This window comes from Manduca sexta, chromosome 6, assembly GCF_014839805.1.
Source record: "Manduca sexta isolate Smith_Timp_Sample1 chromosome 6, JHU_Msex_v1.0, whole genome shotgun sequence".
In the NCBI taxonomy this organism is placed as follows: Eukaryota; Metazoa; Arthropoda; class Insecta; order Lepidoptera; family Sphingidae; genus Manduca; species Manduca sexta.
Genome location: NC_051120.1, coordinates 3,925,722 through 3,950,005, shown reverse-complemented (window position 1 = coordinate 3,950,005; position 24,284 = coordinate 3,925,722). Strand labels below are relative to the sequence as shown.

At 35.4% G+C, this 24,284-nt stretch overlaps 1 protein-coding gene and 1 long non-coding RNA gene across 2 annotated transcripts; one reads left to right on the top strand and one right to left on the bottom strand.

The window, feature by feature from the left end:
• Positions 1 to 362: 362 nt before the first annotated feature.
• Positions 363 to 5,359, bottom strand: LOC115444454. The gene is made up of 5 exons (XM_030170235.2): positions 5,167 to 5,359; positions 3,745 to 3,970; positions 2,349 to 2,479; positions 1,860 to 2,015; positions 363 to 740 (listed from the first exon to the last, which is right to left on the bottom strand). Exons 1-5 carry the CDS (start codon positions 5,237 to 5,239, stop codon positions 559 to 561), a joined length of 768 nt encoding a protein of 255 aa, XP_030026095.1. The 5' UTR covers positions 5,240 to 5,359; the 3' UTR covers positions 363 to 558.
• A 9,123-nt stretch (positions 5,360 to 14,482) lies between these two features.
• Positions 14,483 to 20,504, top strand: LOC115444443. Its single transcript, XR_005113629.1, has 4 exons — positions 14,483 to 14,838; positions 17,192 to 17,573; positions 19,576 to 19,721; positions 19,897 to 20,504. It is a non-coding gene; the product is annotated as an uncharacterized LOC115444443 (long non-coding RNA).
• Positions 20,505 to 24,284: the final 3,780 nt, after the last annotated feature.

The following is a 24,284-nucleotide window of genomic DNA, read 5'->3' as shown; positions in this document are numbered from 1 at the left end:
TTCGGTGTCAATCTCAGCTCGGGAATTTTATGATAAGGTTTCTCGGAAAGGATTTAGTAGAGGCTGTATGGTCGATTGGATTAAACCATCACGCCATGCGATGAAGGGTACCAAACCTTTGATACATTTTTATTACATCGAAGGCTAAATAATGTGGCTTCAATGCACTCTTAAGTGAAGTGAAGCCGTTCAAGGCATCAAGCAGATACATGGCGGAACTGATCCAGACTTGCGACAGAATTTCATATCCGGCCGCGCCTGCGCTATAAACGGTAAAGCTGCCCGGGCGTAAAATACTTTCGCACCGTTTAGAATTCCGATTTCCGACCCTAGAGGAAGTGGCTTCTTGAGTTCATACTGCAGTGAATATCCAAACCTAGGATTTTTCAACGTCCTCGAGGAAAGCATTAATTGGTGTATCTCTCAAGAAAGTAACCTTATAAAATTTGTACTATGATAACATTTTCCTCAATATTCCTTATATGTTACAAAAGACTACAATATTCCTTACTCATATCTACCACAAAACCATATAATTAATTAGTCTTTTCTCTATTTCTACTCCTTCTCGAAGAACTCCTCAGTGAGCGGGACGTGTGTAAGCTGGTCATAGGTATACGCGTCGAAAAACCTTTGTGTAACGTTCATGGCGTAGTCTATCGCGTAGTCCAGGATCGGCCCGCCGAACTCCTTGGCAAACGCTTGGGAATCTGAGTTTAGTACCCGAAGGATGTTTTGACCTGTAATAAGTGAAATATATTAAATTATTTGTTAAAATATTGTTTATACATGTGCAGTAAAGCGTTCGTACTACACCTGATTAGTAAGTGGAGTTGGGTCCACATACAGTGTCGACTGACGAGAAATGATTACCTATCGCCAGTCAACACAATTATGCCGGTCTTTTTGAAACCGGATATAAACAGACTGATTCCGAAAATTGACACATTTCCGTGGTCCATACTGGATATAAATTTCTTACCGTCAGCAATTCTTTGTTATAAGAGTTAGGCATATCCACTAATTTAAAGGGTAAACATTTAGGCTGGTTGATTCTCCTGCGTGCCCATGCTCTACACCTGGTTACGAGGTTGAACAATCTGCTCATCACGTACTTTGGGAGTGTGGTCTCTGGCATGAAGAGCGCAACATCATGTTAAACAGTATGCAAATAACATCTGGGGTTGTATACTACATGGACCTTGTTGAGAGTAGACGGAATTTCCGTGCTTTCCGGCGTTTTTGCCATGCCTATTGTAATCAAATCTAACAGCTCATGTGATAGGCCCCTTTCATTTAATTTTATCCGTGGTGCTTTATAACTAGCTTATCTAGTTGTAAACGTCCCTATCCTTGAGGTTAAATCGCCTCCTTACATCATGATTTTGTCACCCGCATTGCTCTGGAGGGAAGTGGACAATTAATATTTCCAACTCCTCCTTATCTTTCTATTTGATTAATTTCATTGCGGGATAATGACATATTAGTTTACCCTGAGACTCGCCGAGCTTCACTGCTCGGTGTCATAAAATGCGTGCCACTGCTGATCCTGGCTTACAGGAGTTGTAGTGGTGGGTGTGATGGCGGGAAAGTCTCGTAAATATCCACTAATGGGTTAGTGCAAGGTCAGCTACTAGTATTAATGCGTTGCGCAGACGCCGTTGACTTGTCATGTGACGTAAGCTATTATGGAAACGAATAAAATTGTTGCAGAAACTATCGTTGACATATTTTTATTGACTAGTGTTTGTTGGCAATAAAGTGACATTCTCTGCATGAAATCTTAAAGAGGGGAAATGTTAATTGGGAATGGAGATTTATTTGGACTAGGAATATTTCCAAGCTTATGATTCACTTACTGATTTCAGGGTTCCCTCTTATCAGGTTGGTCAGGTTTAGTTTGAGATCAGTTCCATAATCAGCTTTATATTTGTAAGAGTTGATTTTGTAGTGCCCTTCTCCTGCGTCGTTTTTCACCACTCTTTCTACCACTTCGAGGCGAATGCGTTGGTTCCCTAAAATCATGTATTTAACAATATAACTACTCATTCAGACTAATTTATGAATGTGATTAGAATAAATAAATGACAATGCTGTGTTTGGATTCGGTGGTTGGTAAGCAATGCTTATATAATTTTTTCGATACTGTAAATTTAAATTAGTGATATTTTTGTTTACGAAAATTATATCAAGTTATGTTGTTCAGAATCATTTGCAGTAATTGTTCTGGCTTTAGATTTTGAAATTCTTCAGAATTTATGGGGAGAATTTTAATTTTTGGTTGTGATGGACATGTAAAGAGCAATATTGCAATTTGCAATATTGCATGCATATTGCAAGCTACTTACAGATTTTGATCTTGGCACCACCCTCGGTGTCGAGATTGAAGAGCAGCAGTCGGCCCAGGAGGCTGTACACGCCGCGGATCGTGAAGTTACAGTGCATGTCGAATATGAACATGCGTTTGTCGCGACGGGACCTGGTGACGTCAGCAAAATGAAGGATATCATTAAAACACCTAAGGTACTTGCATGGGATGAATTAAACGAGCTCAGCAAAATAGACTACCACAAAGATTTTGAGACAAATGGCTGACAGACTTTCTCCATCAAGGAAAATTAATGTTATCATTATAAAATTTTTGTCGATATTTTTTTTTGTCGTTACTTACGTTACTACGTTACTTACGTTACTAAATCAACTTTATGTAGATATTTTAATTATATCTTTATTCCCAATATTTTCTATGATAGTTTCATTAAACACAAAGATACGTGGTAAAGATATGTGTAATCTTTGATATAGAATTAAACCGACTCACTTCTTCCTAATTACCGAATTTTGATTCCCAATAATTTCTACAATAGTTTCACTAAACACAAAAAAAGGGTAAAAGATGAAGCTTTGTCTTCCTTAATATTAAATTAAACAAAGTGTGAAAGATATATGACATCTTTGATATCGAATTAAACCGACTACACTAAATTCTTCCTAATTATTTCTAGAGTATTGTCCTCTTAAATTTGCCAGCTATTTCTCTAACACTAGAAGGTTCGGTGCCTCCCTACCACAGTTCACACGTAACGTAATACATGAGTTCTGAGCACTAACCTCGCTCTGTCGCAAGAGGTTAAGAAACTCGCGGTTTCGCGTTATTTGTCGAAATGTTTGTCATGTTGCACACTGACCTTGACCTTTCATGGTTTATGGATTAATGCGGCATGTTGATCTAGATTATTCTAGCTGTCGGAACTGGGTCTGATGCTTATGAAAGCAGGTGGCGATTTGATTTTAATTAGAAATTATTGATACGATCTATCTAATGAACCAGAGTTTAAAGCGTAGAAAACTACCTACAGTTTGGCCTTGGACAATGTCAAATATCACAATTAGTAAGATGTACATATACACACGCCTTTTTATCTAGAAAGGGGTAGACAGAGGCCCAATTAGTTTTGGCCGTTTGGATCCCTTACACATATTGTGCGAGCCTCTGGTCATATCGGGGACAATTCCCCGATATTACCAGACTCCGGGCTAATATCCAGTTGATAAACCCAATATCACTTTTTCGACTCGGGTTCAAACCTAAGACCTCAAAGCGGTAGTCGTAAGGTGTAAAAATACTGCAATAAAACAAAACATTTCAAATACTTCGAGCAACACCTTATGCCGCAATAAATACATTCGTCAATTATCATGCAAAATTGCGGTTATACACACTGTAGTTAAGTATTCACTTACGACACTTTGTCAGGCACGCAAGAGCTCAAGCCGACCAACTTTGCGTCATGGAAGGTCATCTTCAGATTCCCTGGTAATACTATGCTGATGTTCTTGTCCAAGTATAAAGGGTCTAGGGGCGGTATCCCGGCCTCCGGGATTCCTTGGACGATTCCCGGGATCGCGTCCAGGGTCGCTTTTGTGAAACATTCATCGCTCAGTTCCGCACAGGGGTGGATGTAATCAGCTGGAAAAGATACAGTTATATAACTTGTTTTGTATACTGTTAATAATGTTTAAAAAAAATATATTACATGCATGTTTATGAAAGTCCAAATAGTCTAGTTTTGAGGAAGATAAAATCTCCTTCTTCCTTAATAGGTTGGTTAACAGTGGTGGCCCTAAGCAACTCAAGGCTCCAGGTGAAAACAAAAAAAAGGAGGAAAGCCCCGGATGGAAAAAAAAGAAGTTCCCCGGTTTTAACAGTTTTGTCAGTAAGGTTGTAAAGAAGATACCCCGAGGCAGTGCGCGATACCCGAAGCGGTAACCATGGCACCTCCCCCTAAGGCCGCCTCTGTTGGTAATATTGATTCTGGCTTACTTCCTGCTCTTAAAATCTCACTACACTGATTTCATTATGCAGATATCATGGTCGATAATGTTCATGGTAAAGTTCTCAGAGTAATTTTACCTAAAACTTATCTACTTTAGGATAATGTAATATGCAAGTTGTTAGTCTAGTACCGTCACGCATAGCTGCTACCGACTGGCTAAATGCTATCATTTACGTCCTAAAAGGGACAAGGACTTTAGTAAACAGAAAATAATGCCTACGTAGTATGTTAATTGTTTAGTAATTAAATGTGATTTGTATTTGATAATGTATTGATGCTATACAAGTTTAGCTTGTATTCATTAGTCATTTGTAGAAATTGAAATAATTTATTTGTACTAATATTTAGTCATGCAAGCGACTACAGTAGCTTTGGTCGAACTCGGCGAGGAAGACACTACATCATCAACATGAAGGTAGGCATAATTCTAACGACTAGATTGCCGCGAAGGGTTGACGATCGACACTACTTGAATTGCATTGTAGATATATAAATAAAGTAAGTGGAGTGGGTTCCAATAGAATGTCGACTGACGAGAGATGATTACCAGGCAGTCGACACAATTATGCCGACCTGTTGGAACCCGATATACACAGGTTGATCCTGAAACGCGACACATTTACATGGGCTACCATGGCGGGTTTTAACACCTTGTAAACGGTAGTCGCTATGCGGGCAGATATAGAATATATTCTACCATCAGCAATCACATAGTTTCTAAGAGTGTGGATCATAGTCGACCACAGGCCTACTGCCAATAATAACTTTAGATAAAGATAATGAAAATAGTAAAGGACATTATTAATCTACATAAGCTGTCACAACTCACGCAGCGGCAACAACTGCAGACTGCTGTAGAAACACACGCACAACACCAAAACAATGTATTCCTCGTAGGCCATGTTCGCAGGAGCGGTGCACACAACGCGTTTCACTCGAATGAATGCATAGTCTAAACGATCCTTAATTTCATATTGTGATTACCGACAGCCAAGGACTTAAGGAGTGGTTTGGTTGGTACGACGAAAAGTCGACGACTGTGAGCGCTGTGGTGGTTTTGCAAGTGCTTGCATAATGTGTTGAGGAGTGGTGCGTGTTGCGTTAAATAATCGTGTCGTTGATGTTGGATGTTAGTGAGGCTTTGGTTCCAGTTACGAATGAGTTGTGAAATGGTTGTTAGTTGGTTGGATTCCCAAGATTGCATTATTGGTCTACGTGGACATCGTCTCTTATGCGTCGCTCGTTATAGTGGGTGCACATAGGATTCAGGACTCGGTCCTACGCTTGTTCGGATGATGTGAAATTCCCAAATAACAATATTGGGCCGCAAAACCAGTGAAACCAACATGACCGTTCCTCTCACCCCCTAGTAGGGGTACGACAACGCGTTTATTTACCGCCAAAAATAATTATAAGTCACCCATTAAAAATCTGTAAATGTTTGTTTGAAGGGCGTTAATATTTAAGGAAATCTGCTACGAGTATACGACTAATATTAATCAAAGGTTCATTTAAGATTTATTTAAACTATTTAGAGAATAATATAAGTTATGCGTGGTATAACAAAAAATAATATCCGTCGAATTGAGACCACCATGGTTTTTTCGTCGGTCATTAAAATACTCGAACTGCAATAACGGAAAACAATAACTGCTAATACTTATCATTGTGCACCAACTAATGTTGGTGACGTTAATGATTTTAGCATAATTATCTCTTGAATTAATTTTAAAACATTTTATGACACCTTAAGGTGCGGTTCAGTTAACACGACTAAAAATCGTCATCATGAGTTACAGCGGATTTTGCAAGTCGCTACGTAAATAAGCTGGTTAAGTTACCTGTGTGGTAAATATATTTTAAGAATATTGATTGATTGCACTAGTTTTATGAATTTGTTTAGTTTAGATTTGTAATTTCTCATATAAATAAAATTAAATATTTTTTTAACCTGATGTATGTTTGTTTGTTACAAGGGTCGGCTTATACAAACTCACCGGCCTTTCGTTAAGCGCTCGCAACCTTTGGAAATTAAGTGACCAAAAATTATAATGTTATGTTATGTTTCTAAATAGATTTAAATAACGGAAAGGATAAACCATATAGGAAAATGGTAATTATACCTTATTATAAATATAAGCGGCGATAGCCTAGTTGGGTGTGGAACGGACTGTCGAGACGAATGTCAGCAGGTTCAAATCCCAAGGGCACACACCTCTGACTTTTCTAAAAATCATGTGTGTATTCTTTGTGAATTTATCGTTCGCTTTAACGGTGAAGGAAAACATCGTGAGGAAACCTGCACATCTGAGAAGTTCTTTATAGGAATTTCGAAGGTGTGTGAAGTCGACCAATCCGCACTAGGCAAGCGTGGTGGACTAAGGCCTAATCCCTCTCAGTAGTAGAGGAGGGTCGTGCTCAGCAGTGGGCACAGTATATAATACAGGGCTGATATTATTATTATTATTTATAAATATAAACTCAATCATTACGGCACGATGGAAGTGCTGAGGCCACCGTGCTGAGGGTTCGATCTCCAGGTCGGGCGCAGTGATACTAGGTCTTTCTACTCAGTATTAACCCGGAGTCTGGAATGTGTGCCCGATATGGTGAAAGGCTCGCCCTCTATCACATCGTAGGAATACACAGGACAGAAAGTGTGTACCAGTTGCGTCTCTGCCTACCCCTAAGAGTTAAGTATGTATGTAAGTACTTTTGGTAATTAGATAAAGTTTTCAGCTTAACAGATTGTAGCTTGAATCTATATTATTCAGTTGTTTGAAATCGTCTAGTCAGTTTCGTAAAAATACTAGGCTTTTCAAATAATTACAAAATTTATTCGTCAAATAAGGCATCGCATAGATCTCAACTCTTCTAAAGAAACACTATACTATGAAATTTGCTGATGTTGTTGAAGCGTCCTTACCGCATTTTACTTATCAAATATTAAGTACTTACCTCAAAATATACACAGAACCTTCCGAAGCACAATTTGATTGTAACTGCCGTAAATGATTCTGTAATATCATAGGACTCATACAATTATAAGCAAATTGTATTTCCCCAATTTGTCATCTGCAAAAACCTTTTCCCCGCCATACAGAAACTAATTAACAAATTATATGTCTAACTTGTAATCACTTTATCATCGACTATTCGTCAACTGCAACTACTAATTAGTACTATATGTACTAAGTTGGCATTTACGTCAATTAGTTATTGATCTTGCTCGTTTCACGAATCATGATTCCGAGACGTGGCCGTTACCAGTGGTCTGGTCCACAAGTTTAAAGTCACTTAGCGTGCTATGGAGCAAGCGATGCTCGATGGACCGACGACTTGAAAAAGGTGGCGGGTAGTGGATGGATGCGGGCTGCTCAGGACTGGGATGGTTGGCGCTCACTTGGAGAGGCCTACGTTCAACACTGGAAGGAGACAGGATGATTGATTGATGAATCATGATGAAACAAAGCTGTATATTGTGCAGCTCTATTATTACTGGCCATACAATTATTACCGTTGAATAACTTTCAATTCGACGAAAGAACTGATAACCGATGCAGGGGATCAGAAGCCAGTGGTGGCTTCAAGCGACGTGAGGCCCTGGACAGAGAAAAAAAAGATCTCCAGTCTTAGTTTCGTCCGGAAGATCATACAAAACGGTCCTCCAAGGCATCTGTAAATGCAAGGCTCCGGGCGGTTGTTTGGTTCGCTTCCCCCTAAGGCCGCCTCTTACAGAAGCATGAATGAGATTACTTACTGATGGTAGGTTTCTCATATGTCAGAGTCCGCCTGGGTAGGTACCGCTGCAATGTCTATCTCTGCCGTCAAGCAACAGTGTGTAGTCTCTGTTGTGTTTTGGTTTGAAGGGCATTGTAGCCAGTGTAACTACTGGACATAATAAGACTTAACATCTCATGTCTTAGGATGGCGAGCGCAGTTGAATACTAAACTATACTTTATAATTCAAGGTGTTGGAGGGTGTCTCCTGTTTATGGGTGGTCGTATCGCTTATCATCAGGCGAAAGGCAAGTTCGGCTCGTCATTCAAACCGATTAAAAAATAAATGAAAATACATTTTACATTCTTAAATTGTTATAATACCAAAAGTGTTGTAAACAAACTAGTTTCGACGTGAAATATATAACCAGAAGTGAAGTGACTGACCAGCACTGACATTCTCCTTTCCTGATCAACTTTATGCTTAGACAGTATTCTGCTTATGGTTGCAGTGTAACGTAATAAAAATTCAAATATAATAACTTATATTCTTAAACACACATAATCACGCCATTAATCTTCGAAGGTGTACGCAGAGGCGCAACTAGTGCATTCTTTTCGACGTGTGTATTCTGTCCCATGATGGGGGCGAGCCTATCATCAAATCGGGCACAAATTCCAGACTCTGGGTTAATGTTGACTAGATAAACATAACATCACTTTGCCCTATCCGAGGATCGATCCCGAGTACCTCAGCACTACAGATCGTAGTACAACTATGTCACCGAGGCTGTCCAGAAGTACTTATCACTAAAATTATCCATTTTAATAAAATAAATAAAATAAAATGGTTTATTCATCACCCAAGCGAAAATAGTTTCGATTATGATATGTAAGACAAGGTACATGAGAATATGTAATTATTACTTAAATAAAGTCACTTATATAGTGATTTGTACATTTATCTTCTCCTTAAAGGTTGTTACTGTAACCTTTACGATTTGCTGATGTTAGGTAACGCATAATGACAGTCACATTGTAGAATTGCAGTTAGACGATCATAATTAAAGTACGGTCAGCAACATAAAAAGTAAAATACAACGCTTCAATCATTTCAAGATTTTTGAAGTAGTGTTGATTTAATTGAAAATAAAGTAATCCTTTTTTTGTTTCTGTAGTATTTTTTTACAATTTTTTGTATACCATATCAGCAAAAAACAAAATAATTTGCACATGCAGGTCAGTTCAGGATGCAGGTGTATATTTAGGACATGATTTTTTTTTCAGTCATTTTCGTTGCTGACGGTACGAACAGTGGGAAAATCTGCGCATATTATCCAACCTTAGATCATCGCAATTTGTTTTTCAATTACCTGACAATGTAGGTTTTGTGATTTTAAACGAATGATTTAATGCAACCTTGGCATTTAAAATTAAATAAAACTGAGTTAATAATATTAGTCGTATCAATATTTTTCTCGCAAATTTAAAATTTACTGGTGATATCACCGTATGGTAAGACCATTGGGACCACTAACACATATATATATATATATAACTTTTTTTTCTTATTGTCAGGAGAAGGTTTTTATGAAAGAATAAAATTCAAAAAAATTGCGCGAAAAATTAGAAAATTTAAGAAAACTTAACGAAAATATTAATTTTATATAACTGTCAATCGTTTGAAATAACTGTCAGCGATTGGCAGCATGCGCGCTGCAAATTCATAGTTAAGACGGGACAACGTCTGTAGGGTCAACTAGTATAATATAATAATTGATTACACTATCGGCTATCCGTTTGCTTTCAAAAGGTGTACGAAAACTCTTGTTTAACGAAGCAGAAAAGTCATCAGATTACCTCATATTATTATAATAATTGTAGTTTAATTTATTTTTTCAATATCTATGTTACAAACATAGGTCTGTTACAATTTTATTTCATTTTTCGAATTTTATCGCGAATTATACAAAAAATTGTATAATTGTAAAATGTAGGTAGATATTAATATTTTGACTTTGATGACCAACACCTCTGTTCCCTCTACGACCACGAAGGCTGCAACGTTAGGAGAAAATTATATTATAAACAACCTTGATAAAATTTGAAAAATAAATTTTATTTAACATTCGCGTAAACATAAAAAATCATTACAAAACGAAGGCGCAAAATATAGTTAAAAAAAAACAAAGCAAATATTATAGTCGTACACAGCTTAATTTAGATACAATAAGATTAAAATTATAATGAACTGCTCTAAACAGCAATAAAAAGAAAACAATTGTAATTTTTTTCTTTTCTGTGTATCATGTACTGTAGTTTATACCTTAAACTGATGTTGAAAAGAGCAACACCGAAGTTTATTGCCTGTTCTTCTGGTGAGAACAGCTTTTCGAACTGGTGGTAGTGATAATATTGACGGAATCTAAATAATGTATAACATTTTACAAGTTTAAATAAATTATTGCATTTCATTACAGTGCGTTATTGTGAAGATTCCCATGGACAAGTATTTGAAACGAAATTATAATTCATTGTACGAATCATGTATAGATGTAAAGGTATTCAGATACCGTGATACGTTGCCCAACATGATTACCTCCATGCAGCGCGCAACACCCCTCATTACTTGAAATGCTCAGATTGAGCGCGATTAGCCACTTCAACGCAATGCAAATTCTGGCACAGTGATGTGTAAACCCTAAGAACCTTTACACTGACTACTAAATAAGACAACGCGCAGACGTTAAAGCTAAATGTGTCGAAGTTGCTGACGACTGCAAGGTTCCTAATGTTAACAAATTGACAGCATCTACGCGACACTTATTAGAATCAGAAAATATTGTTTTTGGAACGCGACATTGAGTAAATAGATATTAAGATGGAACTGAGAAGTTCATGAACCTATGTGTAGAAAGAAACAAAGCTACCTTACGGTAATACCTGTCTCTTTTCTCATTGGTGCTTAGATGGATTCATTCTTACGATCTTGCTATATTAAACTGATGTTTTATGTTAATGAAATTGCATCTTAATTCGTACTTAGTTAGTACGTCAAGAGTTTTTATCTTAATTACGTAATGATGTAACAGCAAACATATTTGTGGTTTTCCATCAATATTTATTTATTTACATCAAGTGGTATTAATATGAGACAATACGACAGTTTTTGTTCATATTGTATGTTATAGCAAAAAATACAATTAAGCATAGATAAAGTCTAAAGTTCTCTACGGTAATTAGCAAAATCTAGAATGCAGTAGTCTTGTTAGACTTTAAACCTTACACTGATGTATTTTATGCTTATTTTTTGTTTGAGGGCATTACGGCGTTATTTGCCGGGGGACCCTGCGAGCAGGATACAGGTGAACTTCGGCTTAGCAACCGCAGCAGTCCGGATGGAGAGTGCAGACGGAAATAGGGAAGGATGGGAATTTTCTAGGATGGGAGGAGAGGAAAAGGAAGGGAAGTCTGGAATCCAAGATAGAATTGGTAGTAATTACTCTTTTTCATAATGACTACAAAGATACATAATATTATATTCACGGACGACTTTAAAGGGGTAGCTGGAGGTTCTTCATTACACGACCCATAAGCCTACTGTTGAAGGTTTTATATATAATATCAATGTAACTGGTTGATATTATAAATGTCAATGTGGTTTCTATTACCGATGGAAAAATAACGAGAACAAGAAAATGGTGTTACTGTTATACATTATACGTAGCGTAAACTCTGCTAATAGTAAATAAACTGTCTTTATAAATTCTAAGGAAGTTATTACTCTGCTAAATATCAAATTCCTAACACCTATAGCAATATCAGGTATAACTTTCAATCTCTATGACATTGTTTTTCAAACTCAAAACTAATTTATATTTCACTTACTATCTAATAAGAGTAATACTCTAGTTAAATATATTGGCTGTTTATGAATAATGTGGTTAAATTATTATATTGAATGCCGGAAGACAATCGGGGTCAATTCTATGCAAGCGTTGTTATAACCCGACCAATTGATGAAGACGCGAACCGAGTAAATGTTCGTATTATTCATTCGTCTTCTGAATATGATTATGTAACAGTGAAATAATATATTAGCTAATCAAGTTACATTAGTAACTAATATTAAAAACTAGGTGTTTGGTTTCATTCACAAAATGCAATCTCTGCTGAATTGATTTGTGTTTTGAAATTGTATTCGTTTTTTTCTGTTTGTTCTTTTGGTTTTTAAGGTATTAATACGAAGTGAATTGGTGTGGTCTAAGATATTAATTTAATATTTTTGACTAGAATTGTTATTATTATGAACGATAGCCTAATATTACCTGTATTATTATATATCCTCTAAGTATATATCATACTGTACTTTTTTTAAATCTTTTCGAAGTTCACTTCCTCCTTTCATCTCGGTTTAAAAAAGTAGGTTTCAACTATCAAATAAGTAATTTTATCCACTAATTTTAAACTAAATTTCTCAGGCTAACAAAGCGCACAATATCACAATGAATAAAAAGTTCGCACACTGTTCAATACAACTTGGACAAAAGTGCAGCATGATTCAGCCAATGTCCGCGAATTAGCCACATTATCCCACAATGCGCCATTGATGACTGTCAGTGCTTAATGGCCTGATAAATAAGTTTGGTAATTTCACAAATCAAATGTCATAATGAATGTGCATTTACATAGGAGTGTTCGTGAGATTTTTAATACAATCTGCCGTTTGCTTGTATATGTTTCCTGTTTTCCCACAGAGATACAGTCTAGAATACAGTAGCTAGAAACTTAGCATTACAATTAGTTACTTATTAGAGTAAAGTGGGTATAGAATATGATGATAAACGTTGTAGGAAGTTGATGGATGCAAACCGTTTAAAACCGATCGGTCTTGGAATTTTTGGGTGAGGTCTATGTTTAAGGCATATCTTATAGCCAAAAGGTAATGGCAATACGATATATTAAAATTCGATTTTTCTACAAACATAATTTATAGTTCATGTATCATATTTGCCAGTACTGACCTGCTTATCCGGTGACATCGTAATCAGAGAAGGAAAATCTGCTAAGCAATTGGTACAAACGAGTGGGTACGGTGTGTGTCGGGTCATATAGGCACGTAATCGTCCGTGAAACTGCTCTCTCACGCCATGATCCGTACACTGAATTATAATTTTGTTTCACATACTTGTCCACGGGAATGTTGACAATGACGCACTGTGACTGAATTAAGCTGTGTGGGACTATAATATTTGCTTCGTTTTTTTAAATATATTTTGCGTCTTCATTTTATAATAATTTCTTATGTTTACGCGAATTTTAGACATTGAAATAAAACTATTTTGCGGGATTTATCGCGGCTTTTATATTATAATTAAAAAAATATATAATTGTAAAATGTAGATATTGTAACTTTGACTTTTTGGATGACTAACATATCAGTTCGCCCCGTGACCAAGAAGCAAAGCTTTCGTTTTATTTCAATATTTAGGTTAATGTCTATATTGGCTTTGAATAAAGACCGAGAAAAGGAACCAGAGATGTGGAATGTTAATTTAACGTCCCGATTTGTAATTACAATCTGGGATTACACGCAAAGCAACTCGCGTCCTGTTTTTCTATCATTATTTCTATGAAATTAATAACGGCAAATAGGCCAATAATATCATTAGCCTAGAAAGGGACAATCCGCATTAGGTCAGCATGTCCCTTTATTGACCTAGATCTAATCCATCTCCATTCAGGATGTATAGATCTAAAGGTTACTAGACGTAGATAAAGCGTAAAATTAATACGTTGTACAAAATGTTCTCATCATAATATACTTGTACACGCGTTAACAAATATGTTCTTCCAGATTACTCATGTAGGTATAACGTATAAAATAGTATATGAATTTCTACATTTAATAAGCATTTCAACAACCCACCATTGTCTAAAATTCACCACGTTATCTGTAAAAAAACAGAGAAATCCACTTAAAACTGACATGACAAAAGGAATTTCACCAAAACCACGTTTGCATAACAATGAGTGAGTGTACAATGACAGTAATATGATAGGTACCGCCTGAGCGGTTCCCATGGGCCGTCTGTCCGTCTGTCTGACACTGAATGACTCAATCAACACGAGGTCACTGTTCCGCCATTTTTTAGGTTAGTTTTGGACATGTGAAATTAATTCTATTGTGTTATTAGAAATTTTGGAATTATGCATAATTTTTGGTGGTCAGTTTTATATTTCAGTCCATTGGGATTAATTGCAGTAATTCCATTAAATTTTCTATAATTTTGTTATGGCCTTTTTGGTATAAATTGGTTTATAATTAAGAAACAAAATTACATTTCTATCTTAGGCAGGTACTCTCCAATTTTAAAATTTAAACAATTTTAAAACATTGGCATATTTCGGTTACAAATCTAGTTGGTTTCGAAATGGCCTATACTTGTATCCCTTTTATATTTAGTTTATTGTAAGGTATATTTTACGCTGGCATAAGGAATTTTGTACATAACACTTGATGTAATTACAATGCGTTAAATATGGTAATTTCCATCGGAATTTTGACGAACTCCTATACCAACTGTACACCTTGTTGCGGGAATATGACTCTTCAGAATGTTCATTTTTCACTATGAACACAATGTGTTAAAATCCGCTATAGTACTCATGTAAGTGTGTCACGTTCCGGGATCAGCCTGTGTGTATGCGGTTCCAATATGCCGGCATAATTGTATCGACTGCTGAGGAGTAATCATCTCTTCACTCCACTTAAAATCAGGTACAGTGTTACTTTGCCGTGCAAAACTAAAGATTCTATTATTAAAATGTTCAATAGATCAAATGTCTACTTGAAATCTTACTTATACCTAGATGAAATTGATATATTAAGACGGCCCTATGAAACTCATGATCAATTGCTTACATAGATTGTCAAAAACTCTTTAACTACATCAAAAATAAGTACAATATTCTATTTATAGTATTTCATAGCGTATTTTCCACATATGACGTCAATGATAGGTTAAATGGTGTATCGTACACTACTTTATAATTTGTAATCATTTAGAGTCAATAGCGATTTTATTCAAGCGGAACTACATTATCGACACATGTCATGTATGAGTGACGAAAACATATTTTGTAATCCTATCGACTCAATGGTTTAGTATTTGATAAATTATATGTGTTGTTTATTTGGCTAGGAAATTCGGAACGTGGACTCAATCGTCACATAAAGCAATTTTGTGTGATTCGGTAAACATTTCGATAGATGCGATTGGAATTAGTGTCTGAAAAATTCGTTCGTCATATCGCGTCATGAGACTTTTGCCGCCAGGTTGTCGAGATTATAATTATTTGTATTTGTAACATCAAAATCTTCATAAAATATGTATAGATTTTATTTCCAGCGACCTTTTTTTTAGGTCCCAAAACTATTGTTGTTCGTAAATAGTTCTGCCAGCTTGGTAGTACGTGTTATTTGTATATCTAACATGAAAAAACTGTTTGAAAATCGGTATCTGATATTTCCGGCGACTTCTTTTTAGGTCTCAGTACTACTATTTTCGTTTGGAAAAGGTATATTTTAGTAGGAACCCGAAAAAAATATATAAATTGGAAAATCTATGCTAATATATAAAGCTGAAGAGTTTAGTTGTTTGAACGCGTTAATCTCAGGAACTAAAAAACCGATTTTGGATTTTTTATCACTAATAGGAAGCTACATTACTCCTGAGTGCTATAGGCTAATGTTTATCCCGGAAAAATATAAAGCGGGATTTATAACCCCGGAACAACTATAACACGCGGGTGGAGCCGCGAGAATTTCGGTATACATTTTTCACTATCTTAAGATGCTGACTTAAATTTAACAGTCTCAGGTGATATCGCACATGAAAGCGAAACTGGGTTGCATTTATTACAGGCCTTACATACTAAGTTTAGAGTACGCAATGATGATCAAAAATGTGAAACTTCTGTATAAACGTCATATTGCCGTAATTTGATATCTAATGGTCATTATCAATGCGCATCTCTGGGGATTGAATAAAAAATCCCGTTAGAAGTGATCCCGAAGGTATTCGTATTTTTGGGATTGTAGAACATCTGTTGTACTTAGTTATATTTGCATAAAAATACTTAGGTAGGCAACATATATTAACGACTGAAAGGCTAATTGACTTCAGCCATATTTTTTCTTTTTTAATTTAACTACTTTAAAAAACACATAAAAAAAAGCCCCAAAAAAAAAGCGGTAAGTCAATTAGGCTCTCAACCATGGATATACATAATAGATAACACTGGGCCTTGAATGTAGAAGTGAATATTGGCATAAAAGAGATGAAGCGTACGTGCGGCCAGGAATCTTTAAGGAAGTGGGTTATTCCTGGACGGCAGTGTGTAGTTGGCCTCACGCTGCCGTAGACACCGAGGGCGTCCTTCGGTGCGCGGGGTCTTCTGAGCCCCCATAGGAGACGGGCCCCAAGGCGGCACCGCGCAGGGGCGGCTGCGGACGAAGACTTACACAACTCCGTCAGAGGAAGCCCGTAGCCGTTGCTAATGCGACGAAGAGGGCCACCGCGGAGTTTTAGCTGGTAGGCCGTGGGTAGGCTTGTAGGGAAATGAGATGTGCATATACTGCTTCATCGAACATAATACAAGCTTGAAGGGCGAAGAGATGCGCCTTTATCACTACAGAGTATAATAGGCGGCAAACAACTTGAGCACATTACGAAATGGTGGGGATTTTTTGGGAGCTCCACATAATAAAACGTAAATACCATTAACGTACAAAAAATCTCCAAAATACCATGGGCGTAGGCAGGTGAGCGGCTGTCTTCCCCCCAGATGCAACATACTTACTTAGGTACATGGTTTTTTATACATACGTTGTATTATTGAGATTACGTACATGAAATTTTCGCTTTACCCCCTTGGATCAAAATTTTATATATTGAGGCTGATCCACCACGGGTGCTCAACTTGTTTGCTGGCATTTTATACAAACCTACAAACACACATTTAGGACGAAAAACCGTTTTATCAGTTTCTAGTCAATTTTAATATTGCTTCCTCCATCCTTTACAATACAATAAATAACTAATATGTCAAGTACAGGCCTCTTTCGACAGGTTCGTCGGTTCAGCAGTGGACTTTATGTGGCTGATGATGATGATGATGATGCCAAGTACAGCCTGACGAGGCAAATAAAAAATCTGGTATGGGTACGCCTCTTTAGCTTTCCGGTTAAAATTAAGTCACAAGAAAATAGTTTCACATTTTACAACAACACGGCGGGGTTTTTTATTTTCCTGGTCAGACAATAATAAAGTTTATCAGTAAAGCTCAAACGGTATTTGTTAGTCTATGTTTCAGATGCGCCGCTGAGTCGGGAGATGCACGTAACAGTAAATCCCAGTCGTGCCTCCGCCGGTCCACTCTAGCATACTAATGCGGATTGCGACACTGTTTCCATTGTTTATGGATTTAATTTAATATATCGGAGAACTTCAGGTTCATTTATTTTATAATTCCTAAAAGCTTTGTGCACTCGTATAAAAAAATAAAAATGATTAAATAGTTTGCGAGTATATGAATTAACTGCTCTAAACAATAAAAAAAGCTATTGTATTTTTTTCTTTGTATCATGCACTTAATTTACCTTAAACTGATTTTGAAAAAAGCAACATCGCTTTCTGGCCCGTTCTTTGGTGAGAACTGCTTTCCGAACCTTGTGGTAGAGTTAATATTGACGAAATCTAAATAATGTATAACATTTTACAGGCTAAAATATTTTTTCATTTCATATCATTTCATAATAGACAATTTGTTAATTCTTGCGTAAATAGGTAATTCATTAGTGTTTGCTATGAGTTAATGAAGTACTAATTACCTGACATATTTTGGATCCTAGCTTGATTTTAGAGCACCCTTGAATAAATAGGTAACACGTCATTGTATCTTGTAACTATAAACATAATAAAGAAAGAGGTATACAGTCAAGTACAGCAAGGTAGAGTAAATTAGCCGCTATTCTGAATAATATATTGACGCCTAAATAAAACAAACTAGCAATTAACACAGTTCAAGCAATACTTAGAATTCTGTAATCGTTGTTTGTATAATACATAAATTATCCAATTTCAGTGAACTATAATTTAGCTGAATTAATTCATAATTAATAACAGATACATAGCTAAACAAGAAATCAATTGATGTTATTTATAGTATTAAATATTATGATTTATTTAGATAGTTTGAAACAAAGCTACTTAGTTCTGTATTTGTTACTCGTTTGATCTAAATTAATTGTCTTTATGTGGTTTTGCATTATTATTTAAAATATTTATATACTGTTTGTCAAATTCTCCCAGTTACACAGAATGCCAGTTATTTAATTTTTTGCCTAAAAATATAAAGTTATTATTGTCTTTTATTTAATATCATAATTCGTATGTATGTGCTGTACGATTTTTTATAAATGTAAACCAACATTTATTATTTAGCAATTAGATCTCTAAGAATTAGACGAAGCTTAATTGTTTCTACAATACTGGATTGGACAGAGATATTTATAAGTTGTTTTAAAATATGTATTTATTTCATGCGTCGGGCAAAACGCCTTTAACGTGTATATAATGGAAACAGAGTTTTCCACAAACCTGGAACTATATTTAACATACGAACGCTATACATAGTTGATGAGAATTATTGCGTGAAGTAAATGAAACATAACATCAAAATTTTGCTAAATAATTTATTTGAATTATTATATGACCATAGAGTAGGCTTTGTAGCTTTGTTTATTGTTAGATATTAATTTATTTAGGGAAGATGGTTCATAGGTGAACAACAACTAATGTTTTAGTATGTAAAGCAATAGATGATACCGAACTAACGGGTAAATTATGTACGAAAAGACGGCTAGTTATTAGAGAAATACACAGAATCACTTTCGCTGAATTTATTGTACGAACATCTTGATCTTTCAAGATATCTTTATAACGCTGAGTTAAGATATCTATAACTCAAAAGTTAGGATCTAAAAATTAGGAAATTTGAGTTAATTATTATTATTTGCTTCCATAGTGACGTATTTACTACAAATACAAAACTCACTCACGCTTTTGTACCCAAAGGGGTGGGCAGAGACGCGACAATTGCTTTTTGACATTTACAAAGTCTTTAGTAATAATAACTAGACATTTGTAGATCGCGTATTTCTCAAAATAAATGTACGCAACGAAATAGTTTTTATAATATTATTATGATATTTTATGTCATGTGTTCTTTGTCTTAATACATTCATTCTATTTATTATTTGGTAGAACGAATGTGAGAATAACAAAAAAATATAGATGAGACATAAAATTTCGTAAAAACTATTTCGTTTCGTTTATTTATTTTGAGAAATATTCAGATCTTAACTAGATCCGCAACAAATATTCATCTAGTTCATCCCTTCCCACCAAACATTAGTCAACCTGCATTCACCTTTAATCCAAAACGCTTTCAGATTTGTAATATAACAGGATTTAACTTGATAGGCGACCGTGCGAAAATAATAGGCGTGCACCGACAGGGCGGGACGATGCGCTTGCGCACGGAATGCGGCTTGCGTAATGCGCATGCGCTTGTGGAACCTTGTTGCCGAATGAGTTGGTATGTACCGGTGTTAGACAACGGTAGTTATTGCCATTTGATCGGGCTTTGATTGGTTTGTGCCGCGAGATGGCTCTGGTGAGGATGGATTTTAGTTCTTATTTCATGATTCTATCTTATATTGATATAAATTAGTAGCTATATATTAATATTGCAATTACCATTCTAAATCTAGATGTTCCCTTAACGGGCGAGGTGGAAAGTAGAAATTCCAGTGAAACTAAGGATGAACGAAACATTTATGGTACATATTTATATATAGTCATATAAGGTAATTATAATATCTCAGTACGTATATACAAAAATATGGTTCTTCATCATTTGATTCTCACGAGACACGATTTGAATCGTTTATGCTATTCTGTTTTAATCAATATTAGTATCACTGCATTTGTCGAGTTGTTATGATAACGAGGCGTTACGCAAGAAATGGTAGAAATTATTCAACTTGTCTTGAAAATTCTCACTTTATATCTAAGCTATTGGATGTATTTGACATACTGCAGAATAACGCTATCATCGAGTGAAAGTAATCCAAAAATATCAAAACAATCACATTACTAAATCACAATTAAACTTCAAAGCGTTATTCAGATTCGTATCATAACAACATTCTCGTATTTATTTAAGACAAAACGAATAATTTTATGACTATAAAAATAATCATGGCGCCGAAAACAGCGACGGCGCCATTTTAAACTTGGAACAACAAGTCCTCTATTTTATTCAGACGGCTTTATACCATAGACTATGCTATTTCGGTGGCGGCGTGACGGTGCTCTGCTATTTATAGACAAGCGAGCTCATCAGCAAGCAAGCTTTTGATTGAAGAAATTATATGAACACTGCCTTACTTGTGTTTATATTGTTTCTCATTGATATTAACAGGTTTGAGTTAAAATTTTGTAGGATAATGTGATATATGTAAAGATTCGTTTTGTTGGTTTATAAGGCATTTCGTTTCGGAATCAACGATGTAAGGTAGATGAGGCATTAAAATTAACACATTATAGTCTATATGTGCGTGCCTGCCCGGATTGCAATTATTAATCTCTATTACGGTATTTGTCCATCTTTTTAAGGATATTAGTGTGAGGTGTATTGTTATATATGATAATTACCTTCATTTTAAAACTATTGTGTACACTCGATCGTATTATTTAATAATGTTTATTTATATCATAGCGTACCTGATTAATTTATAATATTATTTTTTTATTTTATACATCTTATAAAATTCTTTTCCTTAATAAACACATAAGTTTAGTCATCGCATTAATTCGTCTGCATATTTGAAGTTTATAATTATTATTTAGTTCCTCTATTCGATACTAGATGGCGCTACGTTGTGAAAGATGGAAGCAAAATGAATAAATTAACACCAATCTGCATCTGCACATCTTAAGCAGCCAGTGTGCATAATAATTATAACGTACACTTCTATTGCAATAGAATAAATGACTAATTTATACAATACTCTATTTTGTAGGAGTTACAAATAACACTTTGGTTTCCTCTTTTCTGTAAATATTTTTGCTAATATCTTTAATGCTGTAACAAATGACACAAAGAATATATTTAAAGCTTTGCAGGAAGCGCCATGGTTCCGTACACGATTTATAAGGATTAAACCAGTGCTGCATTCGGCTCCGAAACTAAGTTACTGGCAGTGTTATCTAGGATCACAGCGCTCTTATTTACCGAGAGATTAGGAGTCTGCACAAAATCCTACCGATTCCGGACTGATCTAGACGCACGATATATTAGGGGCTTAGAGATATTTGGATTTCCTCAATTCGTCTATAAATAAAGTTCGTTCAATATGAATGAAAATTTTATTTTGAATGAGTCAGGTATGTTTTGTCAGCGAGTTTGGTCTTAAAATACTTCGTAATGTAGTAATTTGTTGCACTTAATCCAGGACGGTTATGAATCATTATGTTATGGAGATTTGCGACTGAAGTGTATAGAAGGTTAATTAATGTCATTTATTGAAATAAGTTGGATGATGTTTCCGTAATTATTTTTAATTTTATGCTCTGAGTTTGCCATTACAACAAATGAATATATACTTATTTATAATACATAATATAGCGTTGTGATTAATATATACTTATCTATAATATATAATTTAGCGCAACGACTGGCGTAAGTACAGGTCATTTCCGAAAAAAATCATGTGAGAATACGAAATAAAAAAATGGCGTTGATTAATAGTATTAATGCTGGTAAAGTATGACGAAGATTTTTTTCGTTTGAAGCTAAATTGTACTACACAAGTTTTTGCTCGCGGTTTCACCCGCGTGAAGGAGTTTTTCGGGATAAAAGTCTTGCTATATATTTTCCCGGAGTAGAAAGTAACCTATAACTTTTTCAGGATCATTAACTATCTCCATACCAAATTTCATAAAACTCCTTTCAGTAGATTTTAAGACAGTCGATAACATATAGACAGACAGAAAAGAGGACTTTGTTTTATAAAATGTATAGATTAGATTCAACTCAGCAGATGGTTTCCAAAAATATTTTTACATCTACGAATTGTAATTTCTTGATGACATCCATTTAACATGTTCTTGCTCAATTGAAAAAAGTTCATTCAACACGACTTTCAGCTGGTAAACATATGTTCCGAAATTCCCAAAGAATAAATGAGTAACGTTATATTTTTACTCAAACCGAAATAATCCTTTCGTATCGATTTTAAAATAAAACAATCATGTGACTCATTGCAATACAAGCTGACTCCTGATTTCAATTTGTGTTAATTTACTTATCTGTGGATTAATTATTTGTTTACGTTGATTAACTTGGAGTTAATGTAACTGATTCTGTGTTATACAAACAGACGTGAGCATAAGTTAATGGGTCGGATAAGTTTGTTGATAATGATTCGGGTTAGTTAGTTTTTTTTCCTCTGATGGACTTTGGCTGTTTACGGAGCGTTAAGTGAATAGTTTATGAGGTTTAAATGTAATGGGAAATACGATAATTTTCAATTCACAAGATTTTTTGTATTATGTTATTTAAATATTACATCAACAATTCAAACAAATAAAAGTTCGTTCCGAAACCTTGATCGACGCGTGTTATGTTAATCTTATTGGTGTGTTTAATAATGTTCTAGTAGGTATATTAAAAACAACCACATGATTTACCAAAATATTTGCACTAAAAGTCAGTGGAGGTCGCGTTCCGAATTGTAAAAAACATTGCCGTCCGAGATTCGGCATCGATGGCCCCCCGCGGACCGTGGGAACGGTGCCCACGTGGCGACCACCGCGATCCAGCCCTGACTCGTGGCGACATGTTCGCTAATATAATGGGATATGTCTTAAAGTTCCATGTTGGCAGGTACTTTATTGTTTTATTTGAAATTCTAATTACTTTTATAGTTTTTAACTCTTGATTTAGATACTCGCCGAATACACACGAATAGTCACGAACACGAATATAAGCTTACGGATGTATTCATAGTCAGATTTATTCGCCAATAGTCTAAACGCGGCATTAAGTTTACGCAAAGATTATAATTTTAAATAAAGGTTGTTAATGTGGCACAAATTTTTTGCTCCACTCGTGATCATAAAAGCTGAAACTTTGGAGACGTCAAGTAGCGGTTCATGAAAACAACACAGGCCGGCGTAGTTATGTCGACCTTCCGAGGATTTTTATTTCCTGCCGCTCGACGTATAATGGGCATTCTTTCACTTACCATCAGGTACAGTGAGTTCACTTTTCCGTGTCTTCGACAAAAAATAACCATAAAATAATAAAAAATGTAGTAAAATTAATGGCGTGGTACTAATCGATTCCTTGTTCAAAATGACAAAACGTAAGCATAAAATAATACGGTAAAATCAACGGTGTAGTACTACTCGATTCTTAGTACAGAAAATACTTCGTGAGTTTTGGTTTGACATATTTTGCACGGATTACATAAAGCAGGTTGTTATAAAACTGCATGCCGAAACTTTTCTGTTGCATTTCATGTGGAAGTCACAACATAGCCAGTTTTGTAAGGGTTTTAATAATTTAGTTCAATATAAACGTACTGGAATATATAAGTTATGGGAAGTAATAGCTCTGTTTTCCGTTTCGTGTTAGAGTTTGACCTAACAAAATTTCTAATAAATAAAATCCCTTCCTTTCTATTCATTATTTTCTAGGAGATTTCCCGTTTGTTTTCTTTTGCTATAATGGTCATGTACATGTCTAGTAAGATTATTATAGCTGTATTGCAGACCTTCTAAAATAAGTGTGTTGCGTTCCGGGATCAGCCTGTGTATATCCGATTCCAACAGGCCGGCATAATGGTGTCAACAGCCGAGGGGTAATCATATGTCGTCAGTCGACATTCTATTTGGACCCCACTCCACTTACCATCAGGTGCAGAGGAGTAAATTTACCGTCCCATATAAAAAAAATATACAGTAAAGAAATAAGGATGATCCAGGTAGTATTTTAAATGTTTTCTGAAGTGCTAATTTTAGCAACTTAAAGGTATGCCGACTGACTGTATTCTTTATAATTTTTTATCAATAAATTAACTAATAATTTAAC